Below are 21,581 nucleotides of genomic sequence, written 5' to 3' on the forward strand. Positions count from 1 at the left end.
CAAGTGATACATTTAAACTAGAAATAAACTGATGGGTGGGCTTTGTACCTATGCCATCACAAGTAATGGTGAGTGCCTTCATACCCTGCCGCTTTTTAGCGTCTCTGCCGGAGACATTTATTAACTTTCACCGGAAAGTTTTTGAGTATACTGGTTTATCCAGTTTTGTGAGCTTTGTACCTTGTCGTGGAGGGTTTTTTAGCGTCTCTGCCGGAGACATTTATTAACCTTCACCGGGTCGTTTTTGAGTATACTGGTTTATCCAGTTTTCCCTGTGCCTTTTTGTTTCCTTTGTCTTTGCCTATTCTGTGCAGTAGGTGACACTGAGAATAGTATCAAATACTTCTGCCTCTCAGCATTACAGAGTTTTTTAATCTCAGCATTATTGAGTATTTCAATCTCAGCGTTACAAAGCCTTAACATCTGTTGTGTATCTAAGTATCTATAGAATATAATAAATGTTTCATTGAAGTACTAACTTCTATCTTGTCTCCTTTGTGCTTTTTTATTCATTTATTTTTTTCTTTTCTGTTTTTCTTCTGCAACTGATATCACAAGTTCAGGGTTGGTTTTTGCTTAGTTCTTTCTACGGGTTTCAATGGAGTTCCCACCACCTTCTTGCACAAGTCACACTAATTGAAAAACTTCTTCTTTCTTCTAATTGAATGGGTGATTAACCGATTGAGGTGCCTCCCCAATTTTAAGGGTTTATTTTGGATCTAATTAACCCTGCGATCCAACTCTCAAATTTAGAGATGGTATCCTCCTCCATGCATGTCGGTGTCAGAGTCTCTGCAACTCACACATAACTGGTATTCTAGAAATTCTTTGGTTGCCCTAAGGAGTGGGGATGAACCTGAACCGATTCTGAACCGGTTAGAGATTGCTGGGTCATCTAGTTTGTGGTATCCAACACCCAATTTGGGTTCAAAACCCAATTATTTGGGCCCATCTATTGGAAATACCCAAGTGACAATGCTTTTCAGATTGGATGTGACATTGATTGAAAAACAACTCCTTAGGGTGAGGCAGGCTGCCCTTAATCAGCCCCCAAGGGGTTCGTGAAGATTCTATCCTGGAATTGCTAGGGGCTTGACCCACCCCTGACTCAGCAGTACCTGCAGAAAGTATGCAGGAAAGGGAGGCCCAGCATTGTCTTTCTTATGGAGACAAAACAAGACAATGTTGTGATACATCGTGTGGCAAGGACTTTAGAATTCAATGATTTTTTCTCTGTTAACCCCATTGGTTTGTCAGGTGGTATTGGTGTCTTATGGAATGGTAATGTTTCAGTCACTGTTCTTTCATCTTCTTCAAATATTGTAGATTTGCAAATTACCATTTCATCCTCTGGTGCAGTGTTCCAAATCACTTTGGTATATGGCCACCCTCAGGTTGAGCATCGACAGCGGATCTGGTATGAATTGTCACAGTTGGTTTCCTTTGTAAGTTCCCCTTGGCTTGTTCTTGGTGATTTTAATGGATTATTGTCAAATGATGATAAATTGAAAGGGATCCCTAGACCCCAATCACAATTAGATGCATTTAGAATGACCATTGATAGTTGCCACCTCTTTGAGGTTAAGTGCACTGGGCCTAAGTTTCTTGGTCAAATAAGCGTCAGGGGAGGGATTTGATAAAGGAATGCCTCGATAGGGCTTTTGTAAATATTGAGTTTCTTGATCTTTATGGGAGTGTTCGAGGCCATAGACACGCCATGGTGGGTTCTGACCATACCCCCTTGGAAATTTCCCTACACCCTGCAAACAAATGCCCTATAAGATTTCATTATGAGACCAAATGGGAATATCAACTTGACCTTACTTCTCAAATTTCCATTGGTTGGATCTCACCTAACTTTGGCTCCCATGCATACAAATTGCATCAAAAGATCAAGAATTGCACAAGACCCTTAAGCTTATGGAGTAAAGATACTTTCCATAATGCCTCAAAGGAAATTTTTAGGTTATCCCAACTATTGGAAGAGTGTCAGACCAAATCTGTTTTTGAGAGTTCTGCTAAGGAAGAATTTGAGCTGAAAAGAGAAATTGAGAAACAACTATTAGCAGAAGAAAATTTTTGGTGCCAGAGATCTAGAGTCCAAGGTTACAAGAAGGTGATAGAAACACAAAGTTCTTCCATGCTTCCACTGCACAAAGGAGGCGGGAAAATTCTCACAATAATTAAAGACCATATGGGTAACTGGTTGTCTGAAGACTCTCAAATCAATTCTGCAATATGGTCTCATTTCAATTCCCTTTTCACCACTTCTCACCCTATCCCTCCCCAGGAGTTTCTCAATAACACTCCTGCATGCATTACAGCTTCAGATAACTCTCTTCTTTGCTCACATTTTTCTCCTGATGAGATTAAAAGAACTTTGTTTCAAATAAAGGGCACCAAGGCTCCTAGATATGATGGGCTCCCTACTAGGTTCTTTCAAAGGCACTGGGATATCATTGGCAATGATCTCACCCTTGTTGTGCAACACTTCATTAATGGGGGATATATGTTGCGCAGTCTAAATAAAATCATATTCCTAAAAGAACCCACCCTCAGGATGTCTCTCACTTTAGACCCATCAGTCTATGAACTACTCCATATAAAGTCATAGCAAAATGTTTCACTAATAGATTAAAACCCATTTTGAGGTCCATTATTAGTTAGACTCAAAGTGCCTTTGTTCCAGGTCGTGCCATTTCTGATAATATATATCTTGTTCATGAGTACTTACACTTTATGCGCAAATCCAAATCCAAATATGGATATATGGCTCTTAAGCTGGATCTTTGCAAAGCCTATGACAAATTAGAGTGGTCATACATTGAACATACTTTGAGAAATCAAGGGTTCAATGGGTTATGCAATGCATCACTACTATTGAATATCAAATCAAAATCAATGGTGCCCTGTCCAAACCTATTGTGCCACAAAGAGGGATTAGACAAGGTGGTCCCCTAAGCCCTTACATCTTTATCATCTGCCAAGAGACTTTTTCACAAAGGCTTAGTTCCAATTTTAGTATCCCTCGACTATCGGGTTTGAGGCTCTCCCGTTTTGCTCCAAAAATTAACCATATCTTTTTTGTTGATGATAGCATGATCTTTTCCCCTGCATCTATTTCTAATGCATCACAGATAAGTGTTTTGTTGCAAGATTATGAACAAGTCTCTGGCCTTCACATCAATCCTAAAAAGTCTGTTGTTATGTTTAGTACCAGAACACCTCATGACCTCCGAACTGATATAGTCTCTGCTATTGATATTAAAGAGGTCAATTCTCATGGAACTTATATGGGTCTTCCTTCATCTATTGGAAAATCTAAAGTGCAGACTTTCTCTTTTATCTTGAAGCGTCTAGATTCAAAATTATCTAGATGGAAGGGAAAATTGCTTTCTCATGCAGGGAAGGAGATTTTAATCAAAGCGGTAGCTTTTGCACTTCATGTCTATGCTATGTCGTGTTAATGAAATTTGCAAACAAATGAATCAAAGGATCCGACAATTTTGGTAGAAAAATGATCAAGGAAGGGGTATTCATTGGGTAAAATGGGAAACCTTATGCAAGGGCAAAAGAGATAGAGGCCTGGGGTCCAGGGATGTACACTGTTTCAACAAAGCTCTCCTTGCCAAACAAAGTTGGAGACTTTTAACCAACCCAAACTCATTATGGGCCCAAGTGATGCATGCAAAATACATTAAAGACATTCCATTTTTTGAATGTCAGTGTCCCAAATAATTGTTAATGGGGTTGGAGAAGTATGTAGTATGGGAGGGATATTCTCAGACAGGGCATTATTAGGCAAGTAGGAAATGGTGGTAATGTGCATATTTTTAAGGACCCATGGCTTCCCTCTTTGCCTTTCCATGGCATTAGTAGTGCCCCTTTGGGACATAGTCCATCTTGGGTGCAAGAGCTTACTGATTGGAACACTTTCCATTGGAAATTACCTTTATTTCAGTCTCTATTTTCTCCAGGTGAGGTTCAAGCTATTCTAACAATCCCTTTATTGTCTCTTGATACTTTAGACTCTTGGATATGGGACAAAACAAAGGATGGTAAGTTCACTGTGAAGTCTGTTTATTATCAATGTTTAGCTATGGCTGATGATCAAGGAAATGTTGTTTCTTCTTTCTCCTCTTCAATATATTGGAAAATTATTTGACAGATTCCTACTCTTCCAAAGATTAAACAATTTTTGTGGCAATTCTCATAAGGCTATTGCAATTGGGAGCTCCTTCTCGAGGAATGTTTCACTTACCCCTCTCTATCTAATTTGTGGTCATGGTTTGGAGAATATATGTCATGCCTTGTTTTTTTGTCATTATACAAAAGAGTGTTGGAGACTATTCCCCCCCCCCCCCCCGTATTAATACATCTGATTTTTTAGGGACAAATTTATTTGATTGGATGGATTTTATCAAAATAAAGTTCAATGGTTGTGACAATTTATCCCTAGAGAATCAGATGTGAAGTCAGGAGTGCCTTAGCTTGGTGTATATGGAATACTAGGAATGTTGCACACTTTAGAGGGATTGATGCCTCCATAATTCATACAATGACTACTTTCTCTTATCTATGTGCAGATACACAATTTCATATTACGGAATTTTAAAGGGCTCATGGGGATCCTTATCCAAGGCCTAGTTATATCATTTTAAAAGAACTTGCTCTTTTTCAAATTTTTGTTGATAGATCATGGGATAGTACTTCTCACAAAGGAGGTAAAGGGTGCATCATGTGGGATTATAATGATGGTTTTGTAGCGGCTCAAAGCAGATGTGATCATAGTGCTTCAACAACCTTAGTTGAACTTGAAGCAATTAGAGATGGCATTATTCTGGGCTCTTCTTTACGAGCGGTTGATTTGTATATTCATTTTACTGTTTACCTGTTGTTAGTGCTCTCCAGGGTCTCCACTCATCTTTAGATTGGATGTGTCTCAGTTTAGTAGTAGATATTTTGAAGCGTTGTTCTTTCTTCCCTAAGGTTTCTTTTAGTTATATTCCTAGAACTGGCAATGGCTTTGCTGATTTCCTTGCTAAGGGTGCTTGCAGGTTATCTCTAGACAGATCCTGGTGGGGTTTACCACCTTTGTTTATTGTGGATTCCTCTCGTTTGTATAGGTCCTTTGACCTAAACTCTTTCATTTAATATAATCGTTACTTTTTTGTTTTGGCCAAAAAAAAAACTGATGGGTCGGCTTCCTAAAGCAAATAAAGAGAAAATTCAATGTCCCCATCATTAAGCCAAACAGATAAACAACAGCACTAAAAACGGGGAGAGGAGGAGGAAGAAGAAGGAAAAATGAAAAAGAAAAAAAGGGAACAATAGGAACAAGAACGTATAAACCATTTTTACTGAAGAAAAAAAAGAACATATATACCGTAGTTGAAACCATCAAGATATTGTGAACTATTTTGGTTTCAACAAAGGTTGAAATGAAACTGAGAGTGGCTTAGCAAGAATATAGGATTTTGGCCAAGATTTCAGTTTTCACCATGTTTCATATTTGAGAAGAGTTTTCAAGAAAGTGAGAAACTGCTCGAGTTTTAGCAAAAGCAACTCTACGAGGTTGTATTGATTGGTTAAAAGGCCTGAAAGAGAACTTTATTATGGGGCTTTGGTAAAAACAATGCTTGTTTTAATGAAATTCTGTTTTCAACTCTATTTCGATGGTGAGGGGAGAAAATCCCCAAAAAGTATCAAATTTTGGTATTTTGGCTAAATCACCTACATTTCTTGGTGGAACAAAATGTCGAGGACTACTACAACACATCTACAGTGACCAAGTGCCTTTTAAGCAAGATATGCACAAGACTTGAACTTAGAGGTATACCCTTTCTCCCCCAAAGGTGTTAAGCCTTCCTAAAAACTAGCACTAACATAAAGTTGAATGAACAATTTAACAGAGGCTTGTTGATCTCACTTGTACACTTGAGTACTTTAATGCTTGTACAACACCTTTGACAATATGTAATTTTAAATGGTTTTTCTTCATAGCTAATTCAAAATTTAGCTGTTCCCATTGAAACTTAGTGTCCACATACCAAATTATGCGTAGAATAACCTATATTAGAGAAAAAGCATAGCAGGATACAATGTACACTTCCTAGGATACCACGTACACTACCAACCTAGATTATTATACAATCTAAAGGTTCCGATATGTTTAGAGTTCCTAAATAGCTTTTTTTAAATTTTGGACCAAAATATAGTCATTTGACCACCAAAATGTCATCCGAAACATGCAGAGCTTTGGACAAACTTTGGTCATCATGAAGCCGGTAGCATAATTAAAGATCTAATTCTGTGCCTCCTAAACGTGATAGTGTAAGTCTAAAGAACCAACATTCTCAGATCCATTTAAAAAATTGTCCAGAGCCCTTTAAACCTTCAGAATAACATATATATAGAAACAAAACCCTTGAAACCAACACTCATTATGGCAAAAAACTAAAGAATTTTACGAAGTCATCACAAATAGAAAGCAACAAAAATAAAATTTGCAGCAAAAGACAACCACTACTTTACCTGCTGTGAAGAGAGAGGCAGAGGCAATAATGGCACTTGAAGTGATGTAGGAACTGAGGATGAAGGCTTTGATGATGATGCCAGTAGTCCCTCCACATAATTATTATCCGAGTAGGGTATCTGGATAGACGAAGATGCAGGTAGTCCAGGCTGTGTCAACTGGTCTGGAGTTAATAAAGTCAGAGGTTTTGTTGATAATGAACCTGAAATAGAACCAGCCACGGAAGGTGAAGAATAAGACAAGGACTGAACAGGAAGTACTGACAATTGGGGAGACCCACCTTTACCAGAAACTGAAGCTGCTATGGGATTTACATATTGACTAGATAGAGGTAGTGAAGATACAGTAAGTAAATTAGAAGAATGAGAAGGCGCAGATGCCTTACTGAACATAGAAGCTGGAGCTGGTATATCACTAAGAGAAGTAGGAATAGCTGGATTAAGAGAGGGTACAAATTTTAAAGGAACAGAATTAGCTGTTAGAACATTTGAAGGCACAGGAGCAACAGGTTCTGATAAGTTTGTCATGCTTGTACTTGAAGATTCCTGAACTTCAGGATACAGCAGCTGATTTTCCAGCGTCGATGGAACAGAAACGGTACCAGGGGGCTGAAATGGCATAGATTGCTGTTGTGCCTGAGGAAAACTACCCGAAGATTCATAATACCCTTGCCAGTACAATGGCATTGAAGGAGATGCCCCATTGCTATTTTGAGTAGCAGGAGAAGAACCCCAGTGGGCTCCTGGTTGATACAAAGGGAAAGCACCAGGATTGGCTTCCGGGGTCAAGGCAGTTGATTCTCCATGGGAGCTTAAATTTGTCGGTGTCCAACCACGAACAGAAGCTGAATTTGAAGAACTAGAAGGTTCAGAGGCATAGTGTGACTGTAAAGAAACAAAGGCAAATAATTAGCAAGACATTTTCCAAGATAGGGGGAAAAAGGGTAATTTTCATTTGGACCCCCTGAGGTTTGACCCAACTCACCCAAGTCATTTCTAACCCAAAACAAATGAAATTTTGCATCTGCCTCCCCTGTAGTATCCAAAGAAACAAATTAAGGACACATTGATTTTTTTATGACCAAACTGCCCTTATATATTTCCAGTCTATTTTTTTTATTTGGTAGAATGACTGACCATCAGCACCACATACAGGTTTCAATCCAACGATCCCAAAAAAAAAAATAGCAGTATGTTTGCAATTATAATGTTTTCTTTTTTACATTTAAGGGTTTCTCAGATTTTAAATTTACAAAACAAAACTAGATGGAGCCTAATGGTTCTTCACTGGCTTGAAGGGAAAAAACCCTAATTAAAACAGATGCACGAAAACTAGAATAGTAGAAACCTTAACCCTAGAGATGGCCAAAGCCGAAACAAGCCCCAAGAGTAACATTACCAGACACTTTCTATCATTGATTCCTACAGAAATCCGAAAATTTTGAAATTGACCTAACTAACCAGAATGAGTTAAGTCTTCGATGGGTTTGAGATCTTCCCATCCACCATAACTCTTAGTGTTCGAAGCATAAGAAGGAGAAGTTGAAATACAAAGTGGAATAAATTTCGAAGTCCAACACATTTTTTACTCTTAAAATGGAAAAAGAGGACTCTAATGAGGTGAAGATCTGACATTCAATCTAAGAAGAGAGGGTGATAAAGAAGAAATTGAGTATCAGGAAATTTTCAGGGATTTGGAGTTCCACTATTGACTAATTTGGAAAGATCACAGGGCAGTAGAGCCTGGAAGGCTGGAACACAGTGCAGTTCTTATGCACGAGGGGGATAAATCCTTTGAGAAGCAGAATCTCAATAGACCACCAAAACTGCATTTCAGCCGCAATGGTGATCCATTGGGTTGAGAACATTAAAATAAATTAATTAATTAATTTAGGGTCTTTGCCTTCAAGCGAGACAAGAACCAATTAGGTGTTTCACCCAAGGGTTTGATTTTGTAAATTTAAAATTTAAGCACCCTTTAAATGTAAATATATATATATATATATAAAACATTATAATTACAAATATACCTCTATTTTTTTAATTAGGATTGTCGGATTGAAACCTGTATATGCAATGCTAATCTGACAGTCAGTCCTGTTATCAAATCAAAAAACCGACTGAAAATATAAAAGGGCATTTTGGTCATAAAAATCATTGTGTCCTTAACTGGTTTTTTGGGACCTCACAGGGGAAGCAAATGCTAGTTTTCAAATTTTTTGGGTTAAAAATTACGTGGACCAAACCTCAAGGGGTCCAAATGAAAATTACCCCCCAAAAAAATAAACCCTACAGAATGATGATTCATTACAATTTGTCACCATATAAAGGCACAAAAACCTGAATAATAGCTGGATCATTTTGTATATTCTGTTCCGCATGAACAGGCGGAGATGATTTAACTTGTAAATCCTGAACCACAAAAAGTAAAAACATCATAAACAATCAACATATGATAACCGCCAGATCTCATGGGGTGCTTTTATAAAGCTTACAATGCAAAAGCATATACGAAATCATCATTATATTTCTTGAAAAATGTATATGACATAGAAGAGACAACCACATAGTCGCAAAAATGAAACTATGATAGCAGCAAAAACTGTTATTCAGTTGTAACTAGTATTAGAGACATAGACAAGGAACTAAAAGACCAAAAAGATCCAACAGGATAGGTTTCAGAGCACAGCAGTGGATGTTATAGCATATATTAAAATACTATACAAGTCTAAACACATTGTTTATCAGTTTCTTTTATCATTCTCATCATTAAGACACATAAAATTTAAACGCTGCAACAGGCTCAGGTTGGGCCAGGACTTTTAAAACCCTAGCCCAACCCACAGACCCAGCCTGACCTGACTTAGAAGCAGAATAATCCAACCCTGACCTGGCCTCAGGATCAAGCCATGTTTACCCTGATTGGCTAGATCACAGCAGAAAGAAAAATAGAACATGAAGACCTCAAGTTTGGCGAGCAGCACTCAGCCTGAGGCATCAACCCTCGCTCAGCACAGCCTGGCTATTACTCAGGGCCAGAAATTTCCAACCCTGACCTGCCCTCAGGGCCAACCCCTATTGGACTCAATGAAGGCTCAAGGAAGGCTCAAGTCGTCAGAGCCAAACATACACCCCCTACAAGAAATTTCACATCAAACAATAAATTACCTTCAACCAAGCACTGAAAGTTAAATGAACATGACTTTATATGGCCAACCTTGAAGGAACTAGTGCTTATGCTTATTCGATATTTTGACCAAAATTGTTTGAGATACACGAAGCATTTGCATTCCACAAAGCCATGAACACTAAATAAAAGTGGAAATAAAAGAATACCACATTTCAGAAATGTTTAAGCAGGTTTGCAAAATGTAAGACTCGTTCTAGTGAAACACATAAATACTACTATACTAGATTTCGACTCATTACAATCATTTTGACCAATCTAACAATGAAAAACACTGAAATGAGGGAATGACTCCCAAGGCTCATTTCGTCTCAAATTTTTCCATTCACACGATGTCTTTTATGTTAGATGAAGGTGACCAAAGCTTTTCGGGCTGATGCTGTCTTGACTTCACGTTACCTCATTAACCAAATGCTTTCCTCTATTTTAAGTGGTGGTATACATCATTCTTTCTTATGTCCTTATGGTTCTTTATTTGCATTCTCACCATGTGTATTGAGTAGTTTCAATTGATCATCGTCCCGATGTTTCTATGTTGGATGACAATGCAATTAAATGCACTTGGTTGGCTACTATTGCACCCAACAGGTTTATCATTGTTATTCTTTCTGAATATCAAAAGTATTTTTGTCACAGCCGATGAATCCTTCTTGAATCTAACCCTTCTGTCAATCACTCTGTATATGTTTCTGAGTTGGACAATATTGCTTTAGATATTCTTCAGTTTCAGAGCTCAGACCTACAATTGTGTACCAATATTATCTTCAAAAATATTCGGCACCCTCCCTTCATGAACCACTGCCTCCTCTTCTTCATCAGGTGGTCCTACCCCAGGTAATCCTCTAGACATTTCTTCTGGCCTTGATATGTCTATTGTTCTTTGTAATGGTGTTCGCAGTTGTGCACCCCCATCCTATTTCTACCACTGAGTCCAACTCTGGTTTATCCTCTACTTTCTGTTCTGGAATCTAAGAGTGACCATTATTGATAATCATCTCCTTCCACAATCAGTTACAGAAGCATAATCCAACCCTAGAACAAAAATCAGACATGGGATCTTGTTCCATTGCCCCTAATTACTAGCTCTTAAAAGAAAAAACTAAGCACAGGAAAAATTATAACTTGAAGTGCCTCTGGTAGCAGCCTAGCTGCTGGGCAGCAAGCCTATGGGCTCCAACTGCGCTTCGCAGGGCAGCAAGTCTAAGTGCTCTAACTAGGTGCTGGATCTGCACCAATGAAGGCAATAGCCAAGATCTCTTTAACAAAACCAGCTCAAATGGGGAAAAACTAGTGTTTCTTGGAATTTTATCAAGGAAAATAGGGGATTTCAAATAGGGTCTCAGATAACTTGTTTGGGATTTAAACACATTGGTTCAATGGCATGGGATGGGGTCAACTATGGAATCACTAAATATTAGAAGAATCGGATTCTTGAATTAGAATTTTGGGGTTATATGGGGTGAAATCCTTGAGATGCGGATGGAGCTACAACTAGAATTGAAACTATATAGGTGGATAGTAGTTGTAGTCTGGTAGGTTTTGGATGAGTGGGTCGATGGAAAATCAAGTTCTTGATTCTAGGGTTTGGAAAAACTCAAAATTCATAAAGGTTGTAAACAGGTATAGGATGAGGCGGAAAGGCTACAACTAGAACCAAAGGTCAGGGTATGGTTTTTTTTTTTTTTAATAAGTAGGGACAAAATAGGGTTTTCAGCATCAGGGTTAGGGTTACTTGATGGGGTGATCTTGGGTTCAAGAAAACAGAAAGAGTGGGGAAAGAAAGGCATGACAAAGAGCCCCGGCAGCAACACACGTGCTGTAGATCTTATTCTTCAACAGATAACCTGATCAATGGCAAAAGCAAAATGAACCACAGGTCACAGCAAGAACCTTGGACTTTACATGCAAAGCATTGGCCTTGAAAGTTGAAACACCAAGTAACCAGATTTAGTTTTGAGGAACTAGACTAGAAGTTATCTAACTGTTACGGAAAACAGTAGAAACTTGGATGCAGACCTAGCACAGAATTGGACTATTTCCCTTCAAAACCAACCTAGGGTTGATCAAAATGGGTGTTGGGCTATTTTATGAAATGTTTATGTGGGTCATGGACCTATTCTATGGGCCCAAAAGTTTAATGCATAGGCTAAGTACGAAAATAGTCTAATTAATTGCTTTAGTTCTGTAAATTACTAAATTCTGCCCAACTTAAGTCATAGGGCAGAATAGTCATTTCTTAAGTTTCAATTTTAGTTTTACATGTCCTAGTCTAAGTCGAGAAAATTTCCATTTTGAGTTTGTATCTAATTTTGAATTAGAGTCCAGCTTGGAGTGCAAATCAGATTGGGACTCCAGTATGTTATGTATAAATCAGCCCTCCACTCGATGGGTAGAGATCAAGACTGAATACGTTAAATAAAAAAAGTTTCTCTCCAAGTAATTCTTGTTAAAACAAACACCACGAAATAGCGAATCAAAAAAGAAACAAAGACAAAAACACAGAGATTTAACGTGATTCACACACCGATGTGGTATGCTACGTCCACGGGCGAAGAATAAGAGTTTTTTCAATATGTAGAAGAAGAATAAAAGGAGATCTCACAACCAATCGCCAAGAATGGCGTTACAAGAACTCCCAAAACCCTAATCGAAAATCTGCGAATATAAGATACATACATACATACATACATACATAATATATACTCCAATCGGGTAAATGGGTCGACCCATCGGATCGGATCGTACTCGCGTCACCCACCAAAATATGTCGGTGCGGGTCCATCTTCCAAATCAGGTACAAGAATTTGGGTAAAAACATAACAATTCCTCTTGTGCTTTTTAGCAATTCTTGGTTCTATCAAATGAGAATTGAATATTCACGGTTGCAAAGGGTTCTGAAGGTGAAGTCATGCCATCTACCGGTGGTTTGTCGAACATCAGAGTTCAACCTTCATTCTCCATCTGAGTGTTCCATTCACAAGGCTCCATTCAAGTATTACTGGCAGCCTAAATCAATCCCCTCCTATCACATTTTTTTCTATTTTTCTTGAATTTTTGAAAGCGTTCCCAAGACACCAAAAATTCAACGTCAGATCTATGGCCAATCTAACCTTCAAATCTGTCATCTGTCCCACACTTTAGGCACATCACCCCCCAGCGCTAGTGACCTTAGATACTAGTCTGACCCCATTCTGTCCCCAGTTTCCAGATATAAATGTTTTCATGAATTCTCGTACTCTCTAGAACCCACCAAATCAGGAACCTAATATCTTCCAATTTAGCCATTCAAATCCAACCAAACTTGGGGGATCATATCCTTGTATTATTACCTATATTCTGTCCAAGTTTTGCCCCATTCCCATAACTTTTCACCCCATCTCTGAAGAACCTGCCCCATCCCACCATTCTAAATCTCTAAGATCCTATCATCCCCTCATTCCAATTAACCCAACCAGGGAATTCCGAGGCCACTAATCACATCTGTCCTTACTAGCAAAATTCTCCCATCACAGCCCATATCACAGATAACCCTCATATCCCATTATCAAAATTGCAAAACACCCTTTCTTGGTCCCATATGAGTTGGTTCTCTTAAAAGATCTTGGAAGAAGTGGCCCTCATTGAATTGTGACTGCATTAAATTTTGCAAAAAAAATCAATTAAAACTTGGTTTTCTTATTCCCAGCATTAAGTGGGTACTACAGGCTCTAATAGCCAGCTTTACGATTCCTAGGAGGAATAGGAATGGCAAATCTTGATCTAAAAAGAAAACGAACTCCCTCCAATCTGCGGAGATCTTCTAAAAGCCTACAAGCTAACTCAATAAGTAATAAAAAGACCCATCCACCTTAACTTAAACTGGATCAGAAATTACATTAAAAGAACCAATTGAACCAATATGACCAGGGTTGCTGAAAAGGATTGAATTTTGTTTATTGTCACTGGTTAGGTACAATGGTATAGCATCTTCCAACCCCCCACCCCCTATTTCTTTTATGCAATTTCTTCTCCATCTTACTGCAAGAAATTTCTAGAAGATCGAGGTATTTTCATGCATTCCACCTGCTTTAAATAAGCAGCAAGTTGAAATCACCTCATCCCCACGATTCTTTTAATCCTCTAAGTACCCCCAAACCCTAATTTTTTAGGCTCTCTTTGGCATAATTTATATTTATGTTTATGACCTATTTATGAATAATCAATTATGATAAAAGGTTATGAGCGATAAACAGTATTCGTTTGGTTAACATTAGATATAATATATTATATAACAAGAAATAAGTTTGGCACCATTGGATGAATAGTATATTACATATCATCAATATGGTTTTTGGGCTAGTTTTGGTTAACCTTTGAAATATATATTGGCTTTTAGTCTTGGCTTTATCTCATTTTTATTAGTTTTGGCTAATTTTCATATCCTTAAAATATTGTTAAAGGGGAAATGGGAGCAATATGGAGGTTGGACATAGAGAAAAACATGGCTTCATTCTAATTTTTATAACTTTACCTTTCTACCCCTAGCTAAATAGTAATCTGCACGTGTTCATCAATGGTACCCGCATAAATAAAAATTAACAGTTTATGGTGATAAATCATAAACAGCCCCTGACCTATTTATAAAATTCTGTTTAAATAGATTTATTTTAATGAGAAACAGGAATCATAGATCATACCAAATACATCTATTTATGTTTATAGGCCAAATGATCATATATTTAAAATATACCAAAGATAGCCTTTATCTCAGGGAAATGGTGATTCAACTTGCTGCTGATTTGAAGAACAGCAGGTGGAATGCTTAAAGAAGACCTTGATCTTGTAGAAATTTCCAGCAATAGGATGGAGAAGAAATTGCAGAAAACTTTCTTCTTCTTTTTTTTTTTTTTTTTGGGGGGGGGGGGGGAGAGGGATGCTATGTCATTGTACCTCATGGTGGCAATAAACAACACTCAGGATTCAGTTCAAGTTTCAACTAAGTAATTACATTTAAAAAGGAGACGCCAAAATAGACTCCTATACTCAAAGAAAGGCCTAACCCATTACCTAATCCTTAACCTATTACATAACCTAAATTGACTCAAAAAAATGAAATAATAAAAAATAGACTCAAAATAAGACTTTAATTAAACTAATAAAATAAATCCCATTTTCCTGCTTTCTGTCCAAACTTTAGGCCCCTCAAATTTGGTGACGAATCTGCATCTTCACTCCAATTATACCCTCTAATTTTGCATTAATCAAGAACCACCTTCTGCCCCCATCCACTTAGTCTCAAACTTGAACACCATTTTTTTAAAGCATTCTCCACATACAACTTCCAACTCTAAGATCATACAGAACTGAGATAAGCCAAGACACCCGGCTGAGATTTCCTTTTTTCAGCCCTACGTACAGCCTAACCGAAATTTCAAGAAACCATATTTTTCACCCATTTGAGTTGGCTCCATTAAAGATAATTATTATCTAGGTCATTAGCCCTCACCCTTGTGAGACTACATGAAACCTGCATGATACAACCTGAATAAACAATTAATAGAAAAGCAATTTCTTCATTTAATCATCAAAATATCCAAAGCAATTTTAATCATAAAAAGTAGTAGTTTGTAGCTCACATCGTTCATTAACTTCTATGCAGCATGGTATCTCCACACCATTAAACAGATATATATTGGTAATTTTCACACCAAAAAAACACAAATGCAATTAAAAACCTGCTTATAGCATGCCACACATCCTATTCATACCATGCCACACTAACAAAACAACATAAAGCCATTGGTTCACCTTGATGTCACTGCCACGAAACAGAATGTACTCGTACACTTTATCGCTTGACGGAATCTGAGGACCATCTTTCTTTCGCCCCTCAGTTCCAAAAGACCTCACTGTAGTCAAGAAAAATACAAACCGACACACAAAGATTACATCACCAGAAATTGATTCATAACAACAGTAAACTGTTTTAATTAGCAACATTACCTAGCAAAGATTAAATGTATACCGTAGAGAAACTGTAGAACAGAAAAACATGACCAATCTATATATTTGAGATTGTAAGTCAAGAAAGCAAAATCAGTAAATTTAGTATACTTTCTGGTGTAGAACAATTAAAGAATCTCTTGGTGGTGTGCTTAAGAGAGAGAAAGCGGGGGGGAACATAGGGGTTGTTCCAAACATGAAGAAAGATGAGAAAAGAGAACAGGAAAAGAAAACCCTGACAGTGGACAGAGCAATTGAGGGGAGAGTGTCACAAACCCTGAACCAGGAATAACCTCTTACATGCATCTATAAAGAAGGGAATACCCGGAACAAGGCTCCTGCCACTGCAGGATATGGGGAGGTCATAAGTCATAACGTGCACAACCTTGCCGATGCTTTCACATAGATGCTATTTCCAGACTTGAACCCGTGAGTCTATGACCACTTAATCACAATGGAGCAACCTTACCAGTGCACCCAGCCTCGTGCCCTCATTTATTTATATAAGAGGAAAAGAAACATAAAATGTAAGTCTAACTAAACTAAGCTTAACAGTTGTAAACTTGTAATGCAGTATCAAAGAATTGGTCCAATCGGTTCTGATCCAACACCAAAAGAACCAGTCCAATGGGGTTTGGTCCAACAAAAGTTGGACTTGATTAAGTAAATTATTTCAGCTTTAATTTTAGTCTTTTATTTATTTTAATATTCCTACATGAGAGTGTTTTAGACTTAAATTGGGATTCTATTCCGCATTTTACATTTCAACTAGGATTTGGATTGAATTCCTTTAAATAGATTGTATTAGGATAGAATTTTCAAATCGAACAAGCTGAGTTATTTGTTTGTGCAATTCCTCTCCCCTGATGACTCTACTTCACCTTTCTTCCCCTTCCTGTTCTCCTAATTCTCTTTTCGTTACAGCCCACCATTGCAAACCTATCATGGGTCCACATCATTTGGTATCAAACCCAAAGTTCCCCACCCCTAAAGCTTTTTCTTCCTCAATTCCCCCTCTTCTTTCGCTGACTTTCTTCTGTGAACCAGCAATGGTCCTTCAAAAGACAACTGTGCAACAACAGCTTCCCCTTTTCCGCTATTCTCCAATCTCCTTTATTCTCAAAGGAGAAAGAAATCCAGTCCTAATGTGTTCCACTATTTATCATTCCGCCATTCCATCTAGAGTCCCATTTATTTACAAATCTCCCATTATTATCATACACTCACTACATGGAGATTGATCTAGACGGTTTATCTCGTTTGATCAGTGAGGACTCTATAAAATGCAAGAAGAGCTTTCAAACTAGACAACAGTTTTGGGAGCTTACCAATTTTTACAAAAATTTCTATTAAGCAACATCATGCATGTACAATCCTCAGAAGATAAATCAAATGCAAAAGAAATCGACATTCATGAAAGCAATGATCAAACTGACATGCATGGTTCGAACGAAGTTGAAATTATAAAATTGTTCGATGGTTTGATGTCAATTGTGAAACCCAATAAGCATATTACCATTGAAGAGACATCATGCACTAACGACCATCAGACGGTTGACCTTGAGACACGTTGGATCACCCCCCCCCCAGTCAAATTCAATATTTTGGGAAGTCAATGACATGGTGCTGATTCTCTCATTTTACAAAACTCATGTGTTAGTTTTCTCCACACTAGGAGAATTAATTTCATTGATAAGATCCTTAGCTGAAGCAATACACGCTCGCTATGCAGGGACTGTTTTTGCATAGAATGTTACTAGCAGTTGAAAGACACACACTATGCATGTAGGTCCCTACTTATGTAAGATTAAACATTGCTCCCCCAGTGCCTTTCTTTCTACAGTTTTTGCCTTTAGAAATGTTGTAGGTGGATGAAGGAACTGATTTGAGTTCCAACCAAACGTTAAGCTGGTTAGGATTCTCTTGGAATGTGATTTATTGGAGTTGTAACTTTGCCAAGTTTGCTGTGCAATAGCTGTACCTCCAGGGCTATAAAGATCTATTATTTGGACTAGGTGGATAATAACAGGAAGTAGCCAGCAGTTGAACATACTTTCAGGCTTGGGACAGAAATGGACTCAGACGAGCTTGCAAGATTTAGTTGAATGAATATAGTTGTGCTTTCACATGCATTTATGGATGTGATTCTCCTGCATTTTCTATTTCTATTGCGATAATCTGGGAATGTTTCCATTTTATGTTAGTTCTTGCGTTGTTTTCCAGAAGGGCGGACCTGGCACAATGGTGGAGTCTCTCCATTGTGCGCTGGAGGTCGCGGGTTTGAATCAGCCTCTCTGCAAAAAGCAGGGGTAAGGCATCCTAGAAAGTCCCTTCCCCAAACCCCACAGTGTGGGAGCTTCGGCACTGGGTACGCCCTTTCTTGCGTTGTTTTCCAGCTAATGTTTTCAGTTGAGCTTTCTTGTTATTTTTGTTTCCATCAACATTTGTTGATCATTTAAGTACATACATTATCCCAAAAAGTTTTCATTATAAGCTGAAACATCATGAGTAGTGGGATGCTTATACTTTCAGTTTTTTCTTACCCTTCACTTGTGACTCTTTACAGAATTCTGGGAGACCAGATTTCTCCAGCAACCATCACGGACTTGTTCAGCATCATCCAAGATGTAAGTTTATTCATACTGTGCATTAAGCTGATTTTAGAAAGTGGCTATTGGTAACCTTTTTCTTTAACCAAGTTATCTTCTTCTTCTTCTTGTTGCTTTGATACAATAGTTAAAATCAAGCTTGTCTTCTTAATCTGTTAGGAAAAAAATTTAGTGGATCATTATGACAACTAAATAATCCACCAATGATATCTAACAGTTACTGGCTTTGTAGTGTCTCACTGATGCTACAGTGAAGGTAATACACTAATTGCAGGACCAAATGCCACAAGTTTTTGCTCAATATTTCTCTTTGATTGCTTTTGCCTAACTTATGGTTCTCCCAATCAGGTAGGCTGAAATGTTATTGCCATTAATAGGTAGAAACTTTAAGTTCTTTACCTGTACCATTCCCAAGTTCTGACAAACTAAACAATGCAAAAGATGCTTCAAACTTCAAAAACAGTCATCTATGCCACATAAAGGTTTTCCATCTGATGTTTCTACCACTAAACAGATAACTCAAATTCAACCTGGTCTCAAATATTTGATCATGTTTTGAACTGCCCACTGCTACTTTTTGCAGGAAAAATGCTACCTACAGAAGAATAGTCATAGCCTGATTCATGCAGTACTTGCTTGAACTTCACAGACAAGAGAATAGAACAAAACAGAAGCAACTGCTCTTGCACCAAAATGGTGGAAGCCCTTCATACAGAAGCAACTGCTCTTGAATGGTTTTTTCAGTGTTTGGATGCACATAAAGATATTGTATACAACAACAATAACAAGCCTTATCCCAACTAAATAGGGTCAGCTACATGGATCCTTGCCTTCCAATCAGCTCTATTTGAGGCCATACAAGATACAAGGCCTAAGCCAAGCATATCCTTTCTCATCACTTCTCCTAAGGTTATCTTAGGTCTGCCCCTAGCTCTTCTAGTTCCTTCAATTCAAATAAAATCACTATCCATAATAGGGGCATTTTGTACACATACAATATAAATTTATGGGTTTACAAATGATTATTTATATGTTTGTAAAATAAAGATCTTTTATATTCATTTGATCTTTCCCCGTTGGTGGGAGGGGTCATCCAAGTTTAGTTTTAATGAATATTTTAACTTTGTATGCATATTATGTGAGTGAAGCATAATTTAACTATTAATTTGGTGTTAATAGTAAGTTTTCATCATAGGAACATATTTTCCATAACAAGTTTATCAAATAGCAACACATCTGTAGGTCATTCTTTTTTCATTCCTAGAATGGGTTTATCAAATGCTCATTTGCAAACAGAACGGCCTCCCAGCCTAGAAACATGTAAAAAGGGTAATGTAAAAGAAAGTCTCCTAGAATGGAAACATTACCCAGTGCATACTTATTTTGTATTCATTTTTAGTTCTTTATTGTACTTGATGGGACCAATGGAAGAACTGTAATTTTGTCTACTTGAGGGGCACATTAGGCATGTGAGTTTTTGTTTATTTTAGACATTTTTTTATTATTATTTTAATTCAGTCTTTGTATAGGTCTACATCTAACTATAAGGACCTTGCGTAGATTAAGTCAAGTTAGAATCAGGCTCCGAATTCACGTCCTATTAGGAATTCCTCCCCCTAGTTTGTATAAAAAGACCCCTCTAGTTGATGGGGAGAGATCAAAGTGAATATTGAATAAGAAAAGTGATGTAACCAGGTTGGGCCCCCTAAAATTGGGCCCAGAAACCAGACCCAAAAAAGCCACTTAAAGCTGGCCGAATATCCCAGGGGCATTTTGGTAATTTTTCTAATATGGGTCTTAATAAAATCCCCTTGATCCAAGGACCAGGGATCTACCTTTACTTTTCTATGTGAGTCAATAGTTTGAGAGTTATAGTCTTTTTAAAGTTGTGTTTGAGTTAGTTAATTGTGGATAAAATTCCTTATCTAGAGAGGATTTTATCTTTTAGAGTTTGTCATAATTTGGAAATTGTTTCGTTAAGTGTCCTAACAAGAATCCAATCTTAGGGTTGTGAATTTTTAGTAATTTGATTCTTTTTTTTTGTGTAGTAGCCTTGTGTTGGGATCCTCATCTATTAAGGATTCCCAACCCCAGTCAGAGTTTTCATTTTAGGCTATAAACAGCCTCTTCTTGCATTGTAATTTTCAACTTGAGTTTATGAATGAAAATTGATTGAAGAACTGACTATGAGAGTCATGGGAGCCCTAGAGGTGACCTGCGGCTGGGTTGAGCTATTGTTTCTGCAATTTCCAAGTTTTTTTCTTCTTCTTCAAGCACTCAAGCAACAATTCCAGCAAACCTTCCCAGCATACAAGTACAGGCCTTCCCCCACCCCTTCCTTCTTCTACACAACCAATCCCAGCCCCCATCCCTGCTGCCGCACCAAACCAGCAGCCCCTCTACATCAAGCAAGCCCTACATTCCCTCCTCCTTGCTGATTCAAACCTAAAGGCACCCCCACCTTCCTATGACCCTCCTAATTCATTCCCCCTTCAATCACAGCCCCTATAGGTCCCACTAAACCTTCCCCTCTCTCATTCTGCTCCCTGTTTAAGCAGAAAATAGACAACAGAAAAAATTCAGAAAATTTCTGCAATTAGTACAACCGTTCTGAGATCTGGACCCTACTCTATTGCTGTTCAGAACCTTCCATTGATTAGAATCATTAGGAATTACCGAATTAGGTCTGCACCTTCAAAGGCAGCGAGCTTATTCCTTTTTCTACCCTAGCCGAACTACCCAAAAACCCTAGTTTGTGCAGGTTCTTACCTAAGAAGATCCTGAAGATCTAACCCAGATCCTAGGTTGCATTAAAAAGCTTCTCTTCAAGTAATTCTTCTTGTGTTTGTTAGTAAGTTCTGGTTAGAGCTGAAGATCTAAGGCTGGGAAGGGTTCTAAGATTAAGTCAAACGTAGACACCTGCAGTTGAATGAAGATCAGAGTTCAACCTTCACTTTTCACCTGAATTTTCCCATCTACAAGGCTCCAATCAGGTGCACAGAATCCCCAATCTCATCTTCTTTTGTCTTCTGTTTTGGATCCCAATTTTCCTGGTTCAACCCTTTTTTACCGTCTACGACTCTACATCAAAAACAACCATCCATCAGCCTCACCCCAAATTACAGCCAGTCATCCACCTATATACATACTACATTTTGATCCAGTTCTCAGCCCAAACAAACCAGTCAATCTCCAAATCTGGTCATTCTTCTTTTTTTTTAACCCATATACCCTCAAAAATCAAGAAACCTAATATATCCTCGTTCCAC

The 21,581-nt window shown here is 38.0% G+C and overlaps 1 protein-coding gene across 3 annotated transcripts in view; it reads right to left on the reverse strand.

Moving 5' to 3' along the window:
• LOC148999516 (protein decapping 5-like) overlaps window positions 1–21,581 on the reverse strand; it is a 30,105-nt gene that overhangs the window by 7,189 nt on the left and 1,335 nt on the right. The window contains exons 2-5 of one of the 3 annotated variants that reach the window (XM_089139316.1): window positions 15,509–15,609; window positions 8,875–8,946; window positions 6,921–7,419; window positions 6,535–6,737 (exon numbers count right to left, since the gene is read on the reverse strand). In XM_089139316.1, the coding sequence (XP_088995442.1) occupies window positions 6,535–6,737; window positions 6,921–7,419; window positions 8,875–8,946; window positions 15,509–15,609 (875 nt within the window). Of the gene's footprint in view, window positions 1–6,534; window positions 7,420–8,874; window positions 8,947–15,508; window positions 15,610–21,581 lie in introns of all 3 variants that reach the window. The other 2 variants (XM_089139315.1, XM_089139314.1) reach the window with 2 other exon arrangements.

Source organism: Hakea prostrata, chromosome 11 (assembly GCF_041222555.1).
Source record: "Hakea prostrata isolate BN-2017 chromosome 11, UWA_Hpros_2, whole genome shotgun sequence".
NCBI classification, from domain to species: Eukaryota; Viridiplantae; Streptophyta; class Magnoliopsida; order Proteales; family Proteaceae; genus Hakea; species Hakea prostrata.